Raw genomic sequence first — 20,784 nt, 5'->3', positions numbered from 1 at the left:
TCTCGGTGCTCTGATGTGTCCTTACAGTAAAGAGTGCTAAGTAGGGAAGCTCAGGGCTCGTTCACAGTGTGTATGAAAAGTCACATACATGAGAAAACCCAACATACAACTCCCAACAGCGTGAACCTCACAGCAGAAACAGAAGGGCTATCCAAAGAGTTTCTTCCCCCAATTTATCTGATGAGGAAAACTCTTCCTTTCCTTGGATGGATTATGAAAAACCCTAGAATTATCTTCCCTTTTCTATTCCCTTCTCAGGAAAAAGATGAAAATTTCTTTATGCAATAATAAGTTTGGGGGAGTAGTGTTTTTTTCTGGTTAACATGGCTTCTCAAATACACCTTCATAGATGATTAAGTTAGCAAATATAAAAACCAGAGTAGCGAGAGGACCACTGTAAGGCAAAAAAAAAAAAAAAAAAAACACAAAACAACAACAAAAAAAAACTGTTTCCTTTCTTATATTTTTATGTTTTTAGTAAGCAGTAAAACCATCAGAGAATAATACTTTAAATTGATTGGAACATGCCAGCTTCTCCAAGCCTGGGACTCTCCTATATAAAGTTCCTTAAGCCACAGCATCTTAAACTGTGAGTTGCGACCCTATATAGAATCATGTAACCAAATTTAGTACTAGTGAAAAGTTTGGCAAGGTAAAATGTATCTTAAGACACAATGACCAGAAATCAAGCCAAATCCCACAGTATTCCTGGCCCTCACCTGTATTACAACATGCAACTTCACTGCAGCACTGGTCTGAACATACAGTGTGTACACTAAATACCATACATGTCGTCAACCCAACAGTCCCCATAAACACTTCCCAAAATACCTCCACTCAGACTGCAGACCACTAGATATTATGAACTGCACTGTTTTCCTTACGCATATAAAGTTTTCAGTTCTTATGGAACCATAATGGTTTAAGTGTAGAAAACAAAGACTTTTAATAATTCCCTGGCATTAGTCCTCAACATGTAAGCATCAGATTAGTTTACCTTTGCATTGGCTGCGCTAAGCTGGAATGGCTGACTTTAAAAACAGCTGTTTGAGCTTCAGGCTTGAATTTCATTTAAAAAAAAATCCAATAAAATTCTGACTTGGGATTAAAAGAGAACTTCCAACAAATTCTGAAATTGCCCTAAATATAATTCTGTCACTATGTAGTACATAGCTGTGGCAAGAGGAATTTGCAGCACTGGCAACGATAAAATCAAAACATCCATCTACCCTAAAAAATGATGAAGATGTTCTGTATACTGCAGCATCAAATATTCACCCAAGATTTAAGTTTATAAGTCATTCAAGCATATCTATATCTCATTACTATGAAAATTTGTTTTAATCATTAATACACAGTAAAGTTATATGTATACCAAAAATCACTTTAAGATACCTTCTTTATGACTTTCATAACTTCAAGTGCATATACAAAGAGCTACACAAAATTTCCTTGTGTGAAAAGAAATCACAGGAGGAAAGGTTTCTAAAAAGCCCCCATTTTACACCATTCCTATGCTCTCCTGTCTCCCTCCTCCTCACCTCAGGCTCCTCTTTCAGTTAGTGGTTTTCATCCAGTAGGTCACATGCTCTTAGAGCGTTTTCTCTGATTCCACATACAGATTTCAGTTCTCTTACCCTATGTGCTCATGAGATCCAAAACAATTTATAATTATATATGTGTACTCTATGGGTAATACCTAACTCCTACAAAAAATTATTAATCACATGAGAACAAAAGTCCAATGTGTTAGTTTTCAATTGCATGTCAGAAACAAACTACAGCTGTCAAATATTTGTTGAATAAGAATCACTGGTCACACCTCCAACAGAAGCCTCCTAGCCCACCATGGTCCAGTCCAGTTCCCTGAATCTAAGATAAGACTGCATCCTCCCACCTCCCACCCCACACCCCCACCTGTATAAAATAACCCCAGCCATCCCTCCTCTCCCCATCACCATATCCCTTCCCACACCTCTGGTTGAAGCCTCCTACCCCATCAGAGGCCAGGTCAGTCCCCTGAAAAACAGTAAGCCACCACCTGCTGCACCAATACCTACCCAGGATAACCCCAACCACCCCTCCTCTTCTCATAACCATCTCCCCACCCATACTCCTGGCTGAAGCCTCCTACCCCACCAGAAGCCAGGCCAGCATCCTGAACCCCAGAGGAACCCCAGTGAGATCAGAGGCTAGACAGACACATAGTCAGAACTCCAGTCCCGAACTTGGGTGGCAAACCCCTACTGGTCCAGAGACCAACCAGACCATCAGAAGTCCAGTCCTCAACTTGGCGGAGGCCCTCTACTCAACCACCTGTCACTCCAGCCAGAAGACCAGAGAGGAAACAGAAACCAAGAAAGAAAACACGCATCCAACAAAGACCTAGACCTATAATCATTCCCAACCCAGCTGTCTAAATGCCAGTGTAAGAACACAAACAAACGTAGCCAGGAAAACATGTCACCTCCAGAGTTCAGCCATCAGGACAGAAAGTCCTGAATATTCCAATACAGCTGAAGTACAAGAAAACAACTTTAAAACAACTTTGTGAAGATGACAGAGGTCCTTAAAGAGAAAATGAATAAACTCCTTAAAGAAATCAAGGAAAAGACAATCAAAAATTGGAGGAAATAATAAATCCCTTAAAGAAAGTCAAGAAACTCATGGAAAAAAAAAACTGTTCAAGACCTGAAAATGGAAATAGAAGCAATAAAGAAAACACAAACTGAGGGCATTCTGGAAATGGAAAATCTAGGTAAGAAAACAGAAACGACAGACACAAGCATGACTAACAGAATATAAGAGAAAAGAAAATCTCAGGTGCTGAAGACATGATAGGAGAAATAGATACATTGATCAAATAAAATACTAAATCTAAAACACTCTTCACACAAAACATCCAGGAAATCTGGGACACTATGAAAAGACCAAACCTAGGAATGATAGGAATAAAAGATTCCCAGCTCAAAGGCCCAGAAAATACTTTTAACAAAATCATAGAAGAAAAATTTCCTAACCTATAAAAGTACAAGAAGCTCACATAACAATAAATAGATTGGGCCAGAAAAGAAAGTCCCCTTGCCACATAGATAATCAAAACACTAAACACACAGAACAAAGAAAGAATATTAAAAGTTGCAAGAGAAAAAGCCAGTAACAGATAAAGGCAGACCTATTAGAATTATACCTGACTTCTCAGTGGAGACTGTAAAAGTCAGAAGGGCCTCAACAGATGTCCTGTAGACTCCAAGAAACCAAATATGCCAGTCCAGACTAGTATACACAGCAAAACTTTTAATTACCATAGTCTGAGAAAACAAAATATTCCATGATAAAGTGAAATTTAAATGATATCTATCAACAGAATCAGCCTACAGAAGTACTAGAAGGAAAACTCCAACCTAAGGAAGTTAACTACACTCATGAAAACACAGGCAATAATCTTACACCAGCATAACCTAAAGAAAGGAAACACACACACACTATCAACAACAACCACAACAAAATAATAAGAATTAACAATCATTGGTATTGATATCTCTCAATATCAATGGATTCATTTCCCCAACAAAAAGACACAGACTAACAGAATGGCTACTAAAACAAGGTCCATCCTTCTGCTGCATACTAAAAACAAGTCTCACACCAAAGATAGACATTACCTCGGAATAAAATGTTGCAAAAAGATTTTCTAAGCAAATGGTCCCAAGAAGCAAGCTGGTATGGTTATTCTAATGTATAAAAAAAATAGACTTCAAACCAAAATGAATGAAAAGAGAGTAGGAAAGATACTTCATACTCATCAAAGGAAAAATATCCACCAAGGTAACTTTTTAAATCTCAGCATCTAGGCCAAAAATGCAAGAACACTCATATTTGTAAAAGAAACATTACAAAAGCTTAACTCACACACTGACATCACACATTAATAGTGGGAGACTTCAATACCCCACTCTCCCCAATGGACAGATCACTCAGACATAAACTAACAGAGAAATAATGGAGCTAATAGAGCTTATGAGTAAAATGGATCTCACAGCTATCCTTCTTACAGAAGATTTAACACAAACTTCAGGGAACATTCTCCAAAACTGACCACATACTCAGTCACAAATCAAGTCTCAAGAGATATAAGAAATAAGCCCCTACAACCTATCAGATCACCACTGATTACAGCTGGATTTCAATAATGACAGAAACAACAGAAAGCCTACAAATTCAGTAGAAACTGAACAGCTCTATACTGATGACTACTGGGTCAAGGCAGAAATAAAGAAGGAATGGAAGACTTCTTAGAATTCAGTAAAAATGAAAGCACAACATACCCAAACTTACAGGACACAATGAAAGCTGTGCTAAGAGGAAAATTCATAGCACTAAGTGCCTGCATAAAGAATTTGGAGAAGCCGGGCGATGGTGGCGCACGCCTTTAATCCCAGCACTAGGGAGGTAGAGGCAGGCGGATCTCTGTGAGTTCGAGACCAGTCTTGTCTACAGAGCTAGTTCCAGGGCAGGCTCCAAAGCCACAGAGAAACCCTGTCTCGAAAAACCAAAAAAAAAAAAAAAAAAATCTGGAGAAAAATCTCATACTAGCAATGGAACAGCACCCGTGAAAGCTCTAGAACAAAAGAAGCAAGTGCACCCAAATGAAGTAAACGGCAGGAAATAATCAAACCGAGGCTTGGAATCAATAAAATAGAAACAAAGAGAACAATACAAAGATTCAATAAAATCAAGCGTTGTTCTTTGAGAAAAATCAACAAGATAGACAAACCCTTATCCAAACTAACTAAAAGGCAGAGAGAAAATATCCAAATTAACAAAATCAGAAACAAAATGGGGAACATAACAACAGATACTGAAGAAATCCAAGCAAACATTAGGTAATGCTTCAAAAACCTGTACTCCACAAAATTAGAATATCTAAAAGAAATAGTCAAATTTCTTGATAGATATACTTACCAAAGTTATAAATAATTTAAATAGACCTATAATTCCTAAGAAATAGAAGCAGTCATTAAAAGTCTCCTCACCATGGGGCAGTGATGACACACACCTTTAATCCCGGCACTTGGGAGGTAGAGACAGGCGAATCTTGGTGAATTCAAAGCCAACATGGTCTACAGAATGAGTTCCAGGACAGCCAGAGCTATAACACAGAGAAACCTTCTCTTAAAAAACAAACAGCCGGGCAGTGGTGGCGCACGCCTTTAATCCCAGCACTCGGGAGGCAGAGGCAGGCGGATCTCTGTGAGTTCAAGACCAGCCTGGTCTACAAGAGCTAGTTCCAGGGCAGGCTCCAAAACCACAGAGAAACCCTGTCTCGAAAAACAAAAAAACAAAAAAACAAAAAAACAAAAAAAAAAACCACAAACAAACAAACAAAAACGTCTCCCAACCAAACGTCCAGGGCCAGACGGTTTTAGCACAGAATTCTACCAAACTTTCAAAGAAGAGCTAATACCAATACCCCTCAAATTATTTCACAAAACAGAAACAGAAGAAATGTTCCAAATTCATTTTATGAGGCTACAGTCACCCTGATAGCCAAACCACACAGACTCAACAAAGAAAGAGAATTACAGAATAGCTATCATCAACCTAGATGTCCCTCAACTGAAAAATGGATAAAGAAAATGTGGTACATTTACACAATGGAGTACTACTAAACTTATAAAAACAAAAGACATCATGAAATCCACAGGCAAATGGATGGAACTGAAAAAAATCATCCTGAGTGAGGTAACCTAGACCAAGAAAGACAAACATCATATGTACTTACTCATAAGTAGATATTAGCCATTGCCTAAAGACCCACAGACCCAGAGAAGCTAAACAAGGAGGGATCACGGTGGAGACACTTGGATATCCCTGGGAAAGTAAATAGAATATATTTTGTGGGTGGACTGGAGGTGAATGGGGATGGGAAGAGGAAAGATCAGGTTGGGGTAGAGGGGACGAGTACTGGAAGAGAGATGACTAAGACGTTTAAGGGTGAGGTAGAAACTTAGTGCAATGGAAACTCCCTAGAATCTATAACAATGACTCTAGCTAAGACTCCTACTAATAGGGGACTCACAGCCTGAACTGGCCATCTCCTGTAACCAGGAAAGATTTCTAGTGGAGGGACTGGGACACCAACCCAGCCACATAACCTTCAACCTACAATGTGTCCTGTCTACAAGATGTGTTGGGGTAAAGGTCGTGCAGAAATTGTGGGAGTGACCAACAAATGACTGGTCCAGCCTGAGACCCATGCCATGAGAGTGAGCCCACTCGACACTGCCTAGAGCACCAGAACCCAGAGCTAGATGGTCCAGAGACCTTGAACTGAACAAAACATGACTGGAGAAAAAGAAAAGTCAATGTAATGATGCCTATTGACATTCTGCTATACTCATAGATTGATGCCTAGCCTCATCGGAGAGGAGTCACCCAGTAACTGATGGGAACAGATGCAGAAGAGACCCACCCACAGCCAAATATTAGGCAGAGCTTGGGGAATTCTGCTGAAGAGGAAGAGGAAGGATTCTAGGAGCAATAAAGGACACCAAAAGAAAACCTACAGAATCAACAAACCTGGGTGTAGTCGGAGGCTGCTTATTCCTTTCCTGGCAGACCAAAACCAAAATAATCACACTGAAACTATATTATTACAATATTGCTTGGCCTATTAGCTCATGCTCCTTATTGGCTAGCTCTTATATCTTAAATTAACCCATTTCTATTAATCTATGTATTGCCATGTGGTTGTGGCCTACCAGTACGGTTCTCTACGACACCCAGTCTCTGTTTCCTGGGGCAGCTGAATGTCATCTCTCTGACTCCACTTACTCTCTATATATATCTTTCCCAGCCTGGCTATATTCTGTTACGCCACTGACCAAAAGCAGTCTCTTTATTAACCAATGGCAATAAAACATATTCATAGCATACAGAGGGGAATCCCACATCACCTGGGCTCACTGGGGCTCACAGACTCAACTGACAACCAGGGAGCCCACATGGGACGGACCTAGGTCCTCTGCACACACGTTACAGTTGTGCAGCTTGCTCTTCTCGTGAGACCCCTGACAGTGGGAGCAGAGTTGCCTCTGGCTCGTTGTCCAGCTTTTGGGACCCTTTTCCTCATACTGGGCTACCCTGTCCAGCCTTAATATGGGGGAGGTGCCTAGTCTTACTGCAACTTGATATGCCATGTTTGTTTAATATCCTGAAAGGTCTACCCTTTTCTGAATAGAAATAGAGAAGGAGTGGATGCAGGGAGCGGAGAGGGGGCAAAGGAGAGCTCCCTAAACCTGCTTAATGTTGCAGATTAATGATTTTTAAGTGACCAATGTCCTTGAAAATAAAAAACAAATAGGAATCCAATCCCTCAACCCTGCCAGACCCTACACATCCTTCTCCAGTGTCTAGGCAGGTAAATGCAGTCCTCACCCCTCACAAGGAAGCTCTGCAACAGATGGAGACCATTACAGAAAACCACAACCATTGAAGTTATCGGTCGTGGAGCCCCGCCTCACTTCTACGAAACACTCACACACCTAAGGGAATACTGCAGAAGAGGACACAGACAGAGTGCAGGAGCCAGGGGACCAGAGATTTTTAGTGTGACGGTGTCTTCCGGTAACATAAGAAGCCATAGCCATAAAGTCTTAGCAACATAACTTCCTAACCTGAACAAGGACAATAGACATGTCAAAGTGGATGGGGGGAAAACCACGAGGCTTTGACCTACCCACACAAATAACTACAGCAATTCAAGAACGCTGAGAGCAGGATAAATAATCTTTCCCAGGGAGGAGCACACCAAATGGTTAGCCCTTAAAATAAACATGCAAGTTGTGCTTAATGTATAACTTAATATCTACACAAATATTGAGAAATACACACATACACACATATATGGAATAAAAAAAAGGACATGAACTTGGAAGACAGCAAGGAGGGTGTATGGGACTGTTTGGAAAAAGGAAAAGGAGTAATTATAAGCTCAATAAAAATAAATCATTTTTTATATTTTAAAAAAATCAAACAGGGCTACAATTGTTACGCAGGAACCAGTGCCCATTCTCACCTAACACAGTGTGAATACACCCGCTGTAGGAAACCTGTCTATGCATGTGTGATTACAAGAACTGCACCTCCAAAGCCCAGTCTCTCAAGCCAGCGGCATGGAAACTGAGAGAGCAAAGGAAAAATGAACAGTATTCCTACTCTGCTGACCTCGATGCAATGACTGCAGCTATCCCGAGTTATGACTGTGTTGTATAGCAATTAGAGCCATCTTGTCCAAGGTAGGGCAGTCACCAGGTTAACTATCCTATCTTAAATTCAAAAGAGGTAAAGGTGCTAACTGTAAGGATGTGACAGCCAGCCCTCACGTGATGGCACTGTGATTTTTCCTGCCCAGAAATGAACTGCTCTATTCCAGCCATTAGAGTGCTCAGACCTGAGTAATAATTTACATAGGTCCTGTGTGATGACTAAAGAAACTTAATATGGAACCAGGCATCCCTTAAGGGCCATTGGCCTTTTGCTCTGGAATGCCTGGAAGATCCTAGTAGCCTGCAGGTGAGATAGAATAGGATAATGGGCTGTGAGGTATTAACAGTTGCCTTTGCTTCTGCAAAACCTTATTGCTATGGAAAGGAGGATGAAATAGTCTTCTATTACTATATATAGAGAAGAAAAGGACAATTGAGGGGAGCAAAAACGATTTTCTTGCCCAGCTGTGAATTCTATGGCTGTTTGTAATGCATACCTTTCTGATATCTGCCCTTACCCACACCCCCCTAACCACCACTTCTAGCATAGTATAAGGTAGCAGTCCTTCTGCTAGGCAGGAGAGCTGGCCCCAGGGTCTTGAGACTAGAAGACTGGTCCTGCCCCTCACCAGTTGCAGCACTCAGACCAAGAGGCCCTGCACCTTGCCTGGGCAGCACAGTAGAGATGACCCCATTGGCGGGGGTGTGGGTGAACAGGCCTGAAGGCATGGGAGTGGGAGAGCTAGCCCCACAATCTGAGACACTGCAGTGTGGATGAGAGAGTGATGGCACCCTCACCCCCAGGAGCCTTAGCCCTCGCCACCTACTGCAGGCCAGAAAGCTGGCCATGGGGCCACGAGAGTGGGAGAGCTGATCCCGCCCCTCCCTGGTTGCAGCACTGGGGAGAGCAGGCCCTGCACCTTGTCCAGGTAGCACAGTAGAGCTGACCCTGTTGCCAGGGGCACAAATGAGCTGTCCTATGGGTATGGGTGCAGGAGATCTCACCCTGCCCCCACTCATCCACCATGTGGTACACAGGTGAGAGAAAGATGCCCTCCCCCTCCTACCCCCATCCCTTGTCACCTGTGGCAGGCAAGAGAGCAGGCCCCAGGGTCACAAGAGTAGGAGAGCTAGCTCCGCCCCTCATCAACTGCAGCACATAGGAGAGCAGGCTCTGCAACTTGTCTGAGCAGCACACTGCAGCTGACCCTGTTGACAGGCACAGGTAAGCTGGCCCTGAGGGAATGACAGTGGGGTAGATGGCCCCACCCTCCCATCGCCATGTGGTGGCATGAGCAGGGGAAAGATGACCCCCCACCACCCCTTACTACTGTGGGACAATGGTCTTATACCCTGTAAAGATTTGTCACTTGTATTAGTTTAATAAAATGATGATTGGCTAGTAGCCAGGCAGGAAGTATAGGCAGGGCGACCAGAATAGGAGAATTCCGGGAAGAGAAAAGGGTCAGTCTGCAGTCGTCACCCAGACACAGAGGAAGCAAGATCAGAGTGCCTCACTGATAAAAGTACCAAGCCATGTGGCTAACACAGACAAGAATTATGGACTAAGATATAAGAGTTAGTTAATAAGAAACCTGAGCTAATAGGCCAACCAGTTTATAATTGACGTAAGCCACTGTGTGTTTCTTTGAGACTGAATGACTGTGGGACCGGGTGAGACAGAAACTTCTGTCAACACTGACCACCTATAGAAGGCAGGAGAACTGTCCTCGGGACCATGAGGGCAGGAGAGCTGGCCCTGGCCCTCACCAGCAGCAGCACTAGGGAGAGTGGATCCTGAACCTCACTTGGGCAACACAGCTGACCCTGGTGGCATGGGTGTGAGTGAGCACCCAGATGACATGAGAGCAGAACAGGCCCCACCCCTTGCTGCCTGCTGCATTAGGTGAGCTACAGGGCAATGCTGGAGAGTTAACCCTGGTGGTGAGGATGAAAGAGAACTGGAAGGCTAACCAACCCAGTTACCACCCAGGGCCAGAACCAGGGCTAACGGTTCGCCCAAGCCAACATCCACCCCGTCTATGAACTGCGGGAGCACATGAAGGGATTGGTCCTGCAGATGCAAAGCTGCAGGATCTCAGTGACACAGGGCAACAACAGGACACCCAAGAAAAGTGAGGGCCTAGTATTGGTAGTGTAGCAGAAGCCAGAGGCCTTAAACCAGGCCAATGACTCACTGTAACAAACCCTTGCAAGTAAAGGTGTATGGCCTACAGGGTACACTGTGTGGCTCACTCTGCAACATCACAGCTTCCGCAGTGAGATTTTTTTCCTTTAAATTTTATTTTACTGGGGAGGGGCTGCAAGGGCAGAGGGCAGATACAAAGGGACAGGAAGATGAATGGGATAGGAATGTGTGATGTGAAATCCACAAAGAATCAATAAAAAGTTTTTTTAAAAAAGAATAAATTCATTTACTCTAAATTTGAATTGAGTCTAAGTCTCTGATTTCTCCAGTGGATTTGAACACCACGACACTAACGTGATATCAAATGAACAGAGGGTACCAAGCCTTATAGTCCCTGGGCTGTTCATATCAGTACATGGTGTTGATTCTGCCAAAAACTGGACTCTAAACTCTACTCCTCGGTTGCCAAAATAACAAGGCACACACTGGAAAAGAACGATGCTCGTGAATCTTGAATAATACTTATGAAGGTGAATACAGTGAACAAATAAAATCAGTGGTAGAAAAAAACAATAAAAAACGGGTTTCCTTGTTGCCCCAGGCAAATCTGTTGCTTAAACAGTAACAACAGAATCTAATCAGTAAACCTCCCAGCTGCCAAAATTATAAGAGCAACTTGCCTATTTAAAAATGTCACATCTCCCATCTGATATAAATATTTGCCTTCTGCTTACATTCCTGAGGTACAATACAAATTAGGCCACACACTGAAATTCACCTTGGCACAAAGTATTTAATGTCTTTCTTCCTTTCAAGTGACCCAGATTGTACATTATGAAAACTGGGAGACCCTGGTGGCCTTTTGGTGATTAGAATAGATCACTGCAGACTGAACCGACTGCCAGCCCTCAATTCACACAGCATTTCACACAAGAGACAGTCTTAACTACTTCATTCAAGTCCACTGAGACTTGGTTCAGCCTCAGTAACTGTTTATACACAAATGGAAGACCTCCTGCTATCTAGTCTCTGAAACATAATACTAGTGAGATCTTTTTATTCTTTTTTTTTTTAAAGAAAGTAATAAACCAGGTGACTGAATAGCATACTTGGAAAATGTTTTTAAAAAAACAATGACACAAAAATTAGTAAAGGTCGATGTAAAAAAATATTAAATTTGCTAGCCATAATGGTTTATTAGCTTATCATCTCTCCCTGATATACTTGCCTGGTGTTCAGCACTGTTAAACAAAATAACTATTAGCATTAGTGATATACTTTCTACGTTCTTGTTGTAAGCAATCCTGATCATCTTCCTGTAAAGAAAGATGTTGGGGCTGGGACAATGTGACTCCCTAATTAACAGCTGTTACCCCATGTTACACTAGCAGCATTCACCATCTGAATTGAACAGTCAGGTGGACTGCACTGATGCTTATACGCGCTGTCTCAACCCTCTACAGACAGCTTGAGAAAAATCCACAATAGCCACACAATGAGCAGCTCCTGAAGTACATTCACTCTCCAGCAAAACACTGTCAGTCTCACTGGAAGAGCCCTAGAAAGCTTTGAAGCGTGGAGGGCCAAGGCTCTTGGATACCCTCAGCCCTGGAGATACAAAACTGGCCCTGCCTAGGCCTACACTTATAAAACTAAGAGTCCTGGTGCCCTAGGCCTATACTGAATCAACAAGTGGAGCAAAGGGACCCACTCATCAGAGCCAGCAGGAGAGTTACAATTCTAGAGGGGGCTACAGCTGCTGCTCCCTCCTGTCTGCGACTGCAGCTCACTGCTATCAAATGCTAAAGGATATAAAAATCTGCCAGTGAGAAACTGTACCACAATAATGCCCAATACAGGGACTCTCCTGCCTACCTACAACACTGATTTTATCTTGTAAATGTTTTGTATAGACAAGAACCAGCAGTCTCAAAGTGTCAAGCTCAAACAATAGCAGAATGGCTAAAAATGCAGTGCATTTCCCTGATGACTAAGGATGTTGAGCATTTCCTTAAGTGTCTTTCAGCCATGTTAGATTCCTCTGTTGAGAGTTCTCTGTTTAGGTTTGTACTCCATTTTTTTTTTATTGGATTATATGTTCTTTTGATGACCAATTTCTTGAGTGCTTTGTATATTTTGGAGATCAGACCTCTGTCTGATGTAGGGTTAGTGAATATCTTTTCCCATTCTGTAAGCTGTCGTTTTGTCTTGTTGACTGTGTCCTTTGCTTTACAGAAGCTTTTCAGTTTCAGAAGGTCCCATTTATTAATTGTTTCTCTCAATGTCTATGCTGCTGGGGCTATATTTAGGAAGTAGTCTCCTGTGCTTCCCACTTTCTCTTGTCTTTTTCTACTTCCCATGTAGATTAGATCCATGTATGTCTCTCATGAGGTCCTCTTTGTTGTGTAGGTTCCTTGGGATTACGATTTGTAGGCTGGTTTTCTTGGCTTTATGTCTAAAAGCCACTTATGAGTGAATACATATGATATTTGTCTTGTGGGTCTAGGTTACCTCACTCAATATGATGTTTTCTAGATCCATCCATTTGCCTCTAAATCTCAAGATGTTATTATTTTTTCCTGCTATGTAGTACTCCATTATGTAAATGCACCACATTTTCCTTTTCCATTCTTCAGTCAAGGGGCATTTAGGTTGTTTCCAGGTTCTGGCTATGACAAAAAAATGCTGCTATGAACATAGTGGAGCACATGTTCTTGTGGCACAATTATTTAACAGTTTAATTTATTCCAAATTTGGGGGGAAGGAAAGGGACAACTCTATTTCACTTAGACCAAAGGTTTTATAAGTTTCAAATGATTTTAAAAAATAAATAAATAAATAAATAAATAAATAAATGGCTTTAAAAATTGAGTAAAAGTTTTTGCTTTTCAAAAAGAAATTTCACAACTTCAGTATTTCTTACATCGAGGGAGATAGGTAAGGACTGCCCAAAATAACAAAGCAACATAAATCACTTGAAGTTTCTAGAATGCAGTTACACGGTATGAAAAAGAGAGAGAGCACATACCCGTGTTCATCTGGGGCTCACTCTCTTCCTCCATGTCCAAATCTTCTAAGTCCAGGAAGTTGTCTACCTGCAAGAAGATTGAGATTATCTTGCATATTAGACACGAAGAAAGGCGATGTAGTAGGAACCCATGCACACAGCTGCATGCTAGACCTGCTTTCCTGTGGCCTCTCAAGGCCCAGTTAAAGGCCCTTGTATGCATCTGCTTCCCCATCTGTAGGAGCACAACATTTGGAAGCCCAAGGTTTTAAAACGCAACAGCCTGCTCTCTACAGAGAAAGAGAAAACAGGCTGGGCTTTCTCGTGAGCGACTCTGTTTTAAATTTTCTTCCCAAAATTTTTAACACCACTATCAGAGGAAACAGCAGGCCCCTGGTTTGTGTGTTACTGCTTCTGAAGAAACCAGTGATGGAGGTGGTGGGCCACCGTCCTTCCACACAGCATGCTCTCTGACAGCACTCTCAAGACCAGACAGAGGAAGCTAAGGAGAGCAGGAAGGAAAAGTCCATTCAAACAAAATCATGCTGCCGGGGAAATCACAGGAGAGGTGAGCAGGGCAAAATATCAAGTGTTCTCTCTTTCAGGCAAATAAAACTGAGAATTACTTCAAAGGTAAAAAGCCCAGCATATGACCTTCCCAGGCCCAATAGCTGCATTTCAATGAAGAACTATTCCACATGGAACAGTGCTTCCCACTGCACAGTGACAATGAGGCATTTCAGGGGACTATCAAAGCGTGAAAATAAGAAAATGTTGGCACATGGCATAAAAAAAAGTCACAAGGTTGCTATCCATTTTATGCCCATAACCTAAACATGGACATAAAAAAATACCTTAAAGTTACAAACTGAGATTCCTTAACTGCATTCAAGGTAAGCTGCGTCTTTCTATCCTGAGCTGATTATGGACCATGCCCACCCCACAGAAAGCGAAAACGGTAGCTTCCATGCCTCTAACCTGGAAACAACAACTATTACTCAGCGGGCAAATGCAAAAGTAAAATTCACCTTCCATGTGACAGTTTCAATATTCAAATTTGAGAATCAGTTACATTATAGCATCTTTCTTCTTAATGAGTATGCTAAAATTCCCTTCCCATTTGTTAAACCTCAGGGAAAAAGATCCAAAACCCAGTCAAGCACAAACAGTTTAAGATGTTCCAACACCAATATAAAAGAGAGAAAGAGAGAACATTTCAAGACTAATATCTGGTAAATCTCCAGTTTTGTGCAAAGAAAAGCAAGAGTCTAACGTTTGTCTATTGGTTTGTACAGAAGTTTGAATAAGAGCTGTCTCCCATAGGCTCTAGTAATTGAACAGTTGATGTCAGTTGTTGATGCTGCTTGCTAGGTTTAGGAGACAAAGCCTTGCTGGAAGAAGTCTGTCACTGGAGGTGGCCTTGCCTGCTTCTAGTTCACTCTCTACTTCCAGCTTGTGGCTGAAGATGTGATTTCTTGGCTTCCTGCTGCCTGCTGCTTGTTATTGTGTGCCTCCCCGCCATGACAGACTTTTATCTATACACTCCTTTCAAAGTTGCCATGGTCATGGGGATTCATCACAGTAACAGACAAGTTGCTAATACACAACTTGTTTATGTGTGGTCGTCCCAAGGCAGATAACTGGATCTGGCCTTACCTTGACCTTTCCAGCCTTGGTCATGTCACCTTGAAGGGAGCTGCCAACTTGCTGGCCTTCATCAATCACTATCTGAAAGCACAGTAAGGACACACAGTCAGGAAATAATAGTTTCTATTCCTAGCATTACCTGAAAGATTCTCTAAGCTACAGCAATGGTGCAGGAATAGGTTTCAGCAAGTCTTAAGTGTAATTCTGGTACCCTAGGCTCATCCAATATCTAGCAGGTGAGCACAAGCTTAACTCCATCCAGCTTGTGCACAAAATAGACAGCTGCTTCACCTCTGAAGTCCTCCCCACAATGAACCTCTGATACACAAATCAGAGACTGCTGTTACAGTGTTGTCAAGCTACAAGAGGACAGGGCAATATAAAAATTCTAGGCCTCCCTATACTTAATATGATCTCAATCATCACCAGTAGAATGTGAATCATTTATGGAAAACAACTCATATCTCATCTAGCATCACTAGAAGCAAGCTCTAAGAAAATGAATTATAAACCTCTGTTCTATATTTCTATCACGAAAACTTCTGACCCTTATAAAACCAAAATCTAGTATAATTCTGTCCATAATATCACACAGAAAACACTGCAAATAGAAAAAAGAAATTCAAATGACTTAAAAAATTAATCAAAGGCCAGGCGGTGGTGGTACACGCCTATAATCCCAGCACTTGGGAGATAGAGGCAGGCGGATCTCTGTGAGTTCGAGGCCAGCCTGGTCTACAAGAGCTAGTTCCAGGACAGGCTCCAAAGCCACAGAGAAACCCTGTCTCAAAAAACAAAAACAAACAAGAAGATTAATCAAAACTCAACGACTTAGAAAGAGAACACTATGAATTATCATTCCTTGATAATTAATCATGATAGCCAAAGAGATGAATACTGTTGATGACATTTTGATGATTAGAAAACACCATCTAATATCTGCAAGCCAAATCTTAGAAAAAGCAAGATAATGGCATCTACTTTAAGTCTAAATATGATAAGTTTAGGACAGGAAAAAGTAAGTCCAGTTTGTACAAAGAAGTAGAAAAGGGAACTCTTTTATTAAAAACAAAATATATAATTTTATAAAGCATTTACACATGGCAGATCCTTAAGAAGTTTTTACCAAAAACTGAGGATTATCAAACACTGGCATGTAATGACTTAATTCTCAACAAAATGCTGCTACAATGGCTTCTTTTCCTAGGAAAAATGCCCTCTTCTTCAAGTTGTCTCTATAAACAAAAGATAGAAGTACCTGGTCATCTTCTGAGCACTCTGATGAGGTATGAGGAACGACAGCTGTATTTCTAAAATGATGATCATGTGATTCCTTTTTATGGGTCAATTTTTTAGTAGTAAATATATTTTCTGACAAATCAGTTCCACATGCTCCCCTTCTGGCCACATTATTCTCTGAAATGGCAAGTTATGAATTATTAAAAACAGCCACTGTAGTCAGATTGTTTCTTTTGTGTTTACTAAAAATCTTTTGTCCCCCTCCCCCTCAAAAAAGAATACTTCTTAAAGCACTATGTAAGTAGAAGTTTCTTATAGCCATAACTACTCTTAAATACAGATAATACTCCTTCAACATCTGATGAATATTGTCTACTATATACCAGCACTATATCTTACCATTGTTAAAAAGTTCAAGGAAGCACAGTTTCCTCAAGATTGTGAGACATTATTTGCCTCATTTTCCCTTAAATTTGGAATTTTTTTCCTCATATGAAAGCAACGTATGTATATTTTTAAAAGATTATGAGAAAAAGAATAAAATATGAAACTCATCCCTTAAATTCTACACAGCAGAGTAACTAAATAAAATGTTTAGAAGCTTATCTGTTCATCTCTTATGTATCCATGTACTTCTAAAACTCAAAATAGAACCCATAAGTACTATGGTTTGCCAGTAGTTTTGTTATGTTATTGAATATTATTCTACATAACTGAGAACTCCATTATTGAAATGTAAGATAGTTTAATCATTGTCCATTCTTTTATTATTAATTTTTTTCTAGCCCAATAACAGATTCCCCTCCCTCCAGTCCTTCTCCCCAACCTTCCTTCTCTCCCTACCACCTCCTCCTTTCTCTTCAGAAAAGGGCACATCTTCCACTGGCTATCAACCAAACATGGCATATCAAGATGCAATAAGACTAGGCACCCCCTCTCCTATTAAGGCTGGAGAAGGCAGCTCAGGAGGAGAAAGGGGTCCCAAAAGCAGGCAACAGAGTCAGAGACAGCCCTTGCTCCCACTGTTAAGAGTCCCACATGGAGACAGAGCTACACAACTGTAACGTATGTGCAGAGGGCCTAGGTCAGTTCTATACAGGCTCCCTGGTTGTCAGTTCAGTCTTTGTGAGCTCCTGTGAGCCTGGGTCAGTTGATTCTGTGGGTTTTCTCTTGGTGTCCTTGATCCCTGCCCCCTGGATCCCACAATTCTTCCTCCCCCATTTCCACAAGATTCCCTGAGCTCCCCTAATATTTGGTGATGGGTCTTTGCATCTGTTCCCATCAGTTGCTAGGTGAAGCCTCTCTGATGACAATTGAGCTAGACACCAATCTGTAAGAATTGCATAATATAAAAAAAGTATAGCAGAATATCATTAGGAATGATTTCATTGGTGTTTTTTCACTAGACATGTTTGGGTCTATCCTAGGACTCTGGGCTGTCCAGCTTCTGGGTTCTAGCCCTCCAGACAGTGCCAGGCACGGACTCCCACTCATGGTATGGGTCTTAAGCTGGACCAGCCTCAATGTCTGTGTTTAACTATTTCTAATTATAAGCAATACCTCTTGCTAGGTGGTGGTGGTGCATGCCTTTAATCCCAGAGAGGCAATCAGATCTCTGAATTGGATGCCAGCCTACAAATGAGTCTACAGAATGAGTTCCAGGACAGCCAAAACTACATAGAGAAACCCTGTCTTGAAAAAGCAAATTATATACATATACATACATGCATACATACATATATATATACACACACATATATATGCAATATCTCTATGTTACATTCATGCACTGCACAGTAGTTCTGACTTTTCCTTAGGATAAGAAAAGAACTTAAGATTAATTCAAAATCAAGAGACTATGAAAATTCTATTGTGACACCATCAACAGAAATGTGGGGGAACAAAATAGAATAAGTCAGGTATGAAATTATAAATCAAGATCTCGTATGTTTCATTTGTGGTATTATGGAAGAAATGACCCAAACACTGAAGTGTAGAAGGAATATCACAATCAGAGGGGACTACTTGACTGACTGTCATCTACACTGAGGCAATAGCTTAAGACAAAAAGAAATATTTTACTATTAACATGATGGCTAATATCAACTTCAAGGCTCCAGGATCACTAGGAGACAAGTTTCCAGGCACACCTCTAAGGCATTATCAAGGTTGGCTTAAATGCAGTGGGAAGACTCAACCCTCAACTCAAGAAGCAGCCATCTTTGAACTGGGGTCTTAGACAGAATAAAAGGACAAAGTATACTGAATACAGGTACTCATGTCTCTCTGCTTCCTGGCTAAGAAACAGTGTGAGCAGCCACCTCAAACTCTGACCGTCATACCTTCCCTACAATGGCAGCCTTGACCTGCAGATTGAGCCAAAACAAACTTTCCCTCTTTCCTGAAGTTACTTTGTCAAGGAATTCTGTCATGGAAAGCAATGGGACAATTAACTAATATAATTAGCAATACTGAAATTAGTAAGGGTTTAAAGTCACTGAGTACTGAATGCTCTTTTCTAAGGATTTTATGAATCATTTTATTTAAATCTTCCAAAATCCCTAGAAGGCAATCCTGTTTCTATCCCCACTTTATAGAAGATAGTAACTCAGGACACTAGAAATTAAATAATTTAATTTATTAATTTAATTAACTGTGTTCAAGGTAATGTAGCTGATAGGTAGCAGTTGGGATCTGAACCCAAGTCTTCTGACTCTAAAACCTACCCCAGCTACTGCTTTGCTACCCTGAGCAAAACAGTAAAATAACAAAGGGAGAGGTCCTCACTGAACAAAACAAGAAAGAAACGTAATAAGGAGAAGGGAGAGAAAATTTAAAGAAAAAAGTTTTCAGCAGTCAAAGAAGAATCAAGGCTTCAGGGATACATTTTGTAAAAACTTATGTCAATCACAAATACATATAGATATAGATAAAGGATTAAAAAAAAAACAGCCATATAGTAGATATCAAGCCATCCCCAGTTGGGCAATCCTATGCCATACCCTTCACTAGACTATGATGAAATTGTCTCAGAGATGGAGGAATTATTTTATCTGTGACCTGAGAAAAGTCTCTAAAAGTCTATCACAGCAGAGCAACCATAGTTATTTCTTTTGAGATGTTACTTGCACGACATCAAAATCTGCCATTGCTGTGATGCTCACAGTTTGGTGGGGGCCAGCTGGAACACTGCTGTAATGGCTTCAAAGAAGACGGCCTCCATAGTTTCATATATTTGATGCTTAGTCACTAGGGAGTGGAACTATTTGAGAAGGATCAAAAAATGTAGCCTTGTTAAAGTAGGTGTGGCCTTGTTGGAGGACCTGTGTCACTGGGGGTGAGCTTTGATGTTTCAAAGCCCACACCAGACCCAGTTTTTCTCTTTCTGCCTGCTCCCTATAGATCAGGATGTAAATCTCTCAGGTACTGTTCTGGCGCCATGTCTGTCTGCTTCCTACCATGATGATAATGAACCAGCCCTCTGAAACTATAAACAAGCCCCCAGCTAAAGTCTTTCTTTTGTTTTGTTTTTGAGTTCCAGTGGTTGTGATGTCTCTTCACAGCAACTAAACAGTAACTAAGACAGAAGTTGGCACCAGGGTGTGGCATATTGCTGTGACAGGCCTGAGCAAGCTATTTTGTTGGAGGAAGATGAAAGATTTTTAGACTTTGGGCTAGAAAAGCAGTTGAATGCTTCTAAGCGGGGATTTATGGGCTAAAACGAGTAGCAGCATGGAAGACAGTGCTGCTGGGGGTGATGTGGACTGTGAGGACCCAGCTTAAGCAGTTTCAGAGAAGAAAAATATTATCAGCTGGCCTAGAGACCATTTGGGGGATATTCTGGCAAAGAATGGCTGGATTTTGTCCCTGTCCTAGAAATCTTCCTGAGGCGAAACTTGAAGAGTTTAGGATTAATGGCTTTTACAGAGAAGATTTAAAGACATCCTAGTTCTTATGCAGATCTACAAAGAAAAGAAACAAATAGGGCAAAGAGAAGTACAGAACTTCAGTTGAGGGGAAAGGGGGCACCAGGAAGAGTAACGTGGAGCCAAGGCTTGTATTCAAGGAGATGAAAAGTTTAAAGAAAAGCTTGGTGCTAAATGGAATAGAGAGTGATAACCTCAAAACAAGACCTCACCCAGCTGATCCTGCAAACTGTGAAAGGAAACGTCCTGATGATTTCCTAGTCCTAAACAACAGAAATTGTGTGCAAATGTAATTCAAGGAGGTGCCCAGGTTCTAGCCACAACAAGCAACAGAACCTTGCAGCTTCTGCCACATGGTTCTGGATTTAGAGTCAAAAAGGATATAGGAACTGGCTTGTGGAATCCTCCTCCATTCTTAAGAAAAGTCACTGCATGGAGGCCTGGAGAGGAGGCTGCATGAAGTTGTAAAGGTGAAGCCTGGATTGCCTTGGAGATCCCAAGATGCTGGAGATGCCAAAGCCATGGGATACCTGCCAAGGACAACTG

At 41.3% G+C, this 20,784-nt stretch overlaps 1 protein-coding gene across 2 annotated transcripts in view; it reads right to left on the bottom strand.

Annotated features, from left to right (window-relative positions):
* Iftap (intraflagellar transport associated protein) overlaps positions 1-20,784 on the bottom strand; it is a 77,615-nt gene that overhangs the window by 14,878 nt on the left and 41,953 nt on the right. For both annotated transcript variants that reach the window (XM_057780914.1, XM_057780915.1), the window contains exons 3-5: positions 16,332-16,489; positions 15,083-15,154; positions 13,448-13,514 (exon numbers count right to left, since the gene is read on the bottom strand). In XM_057780914.1, the coding sequence (XP_057636897.1) occupies positions 13,448-13,514; positions 15,083-15,154; positions 16,332-16,489 (297 nt within the window). The remainder of the gene's footprint in view (positions 1-13,447; positions 13,515-15,082; positions 15,155-16,331; positions 16,490-20,784) is intronic.

This window comes from Chionomys nivalis, chromosome 9, assembly GCF_950005125.1.
Source record: "Chionomys nivalis chromosome 9, mChiNiv1.1, whole genome shotgun sequence".
In the NCBI taxonomy this organism is placed as follows: domain Eukaryota; kingdom Metazoa; phylum Chordata; class Mammalia; order Rodentia; family Cricetidae; genus Chionomys; species Chionomys nivalis.
This window is presented reverse-complemented; position numbering and strand designations above follow the sequence as displayed.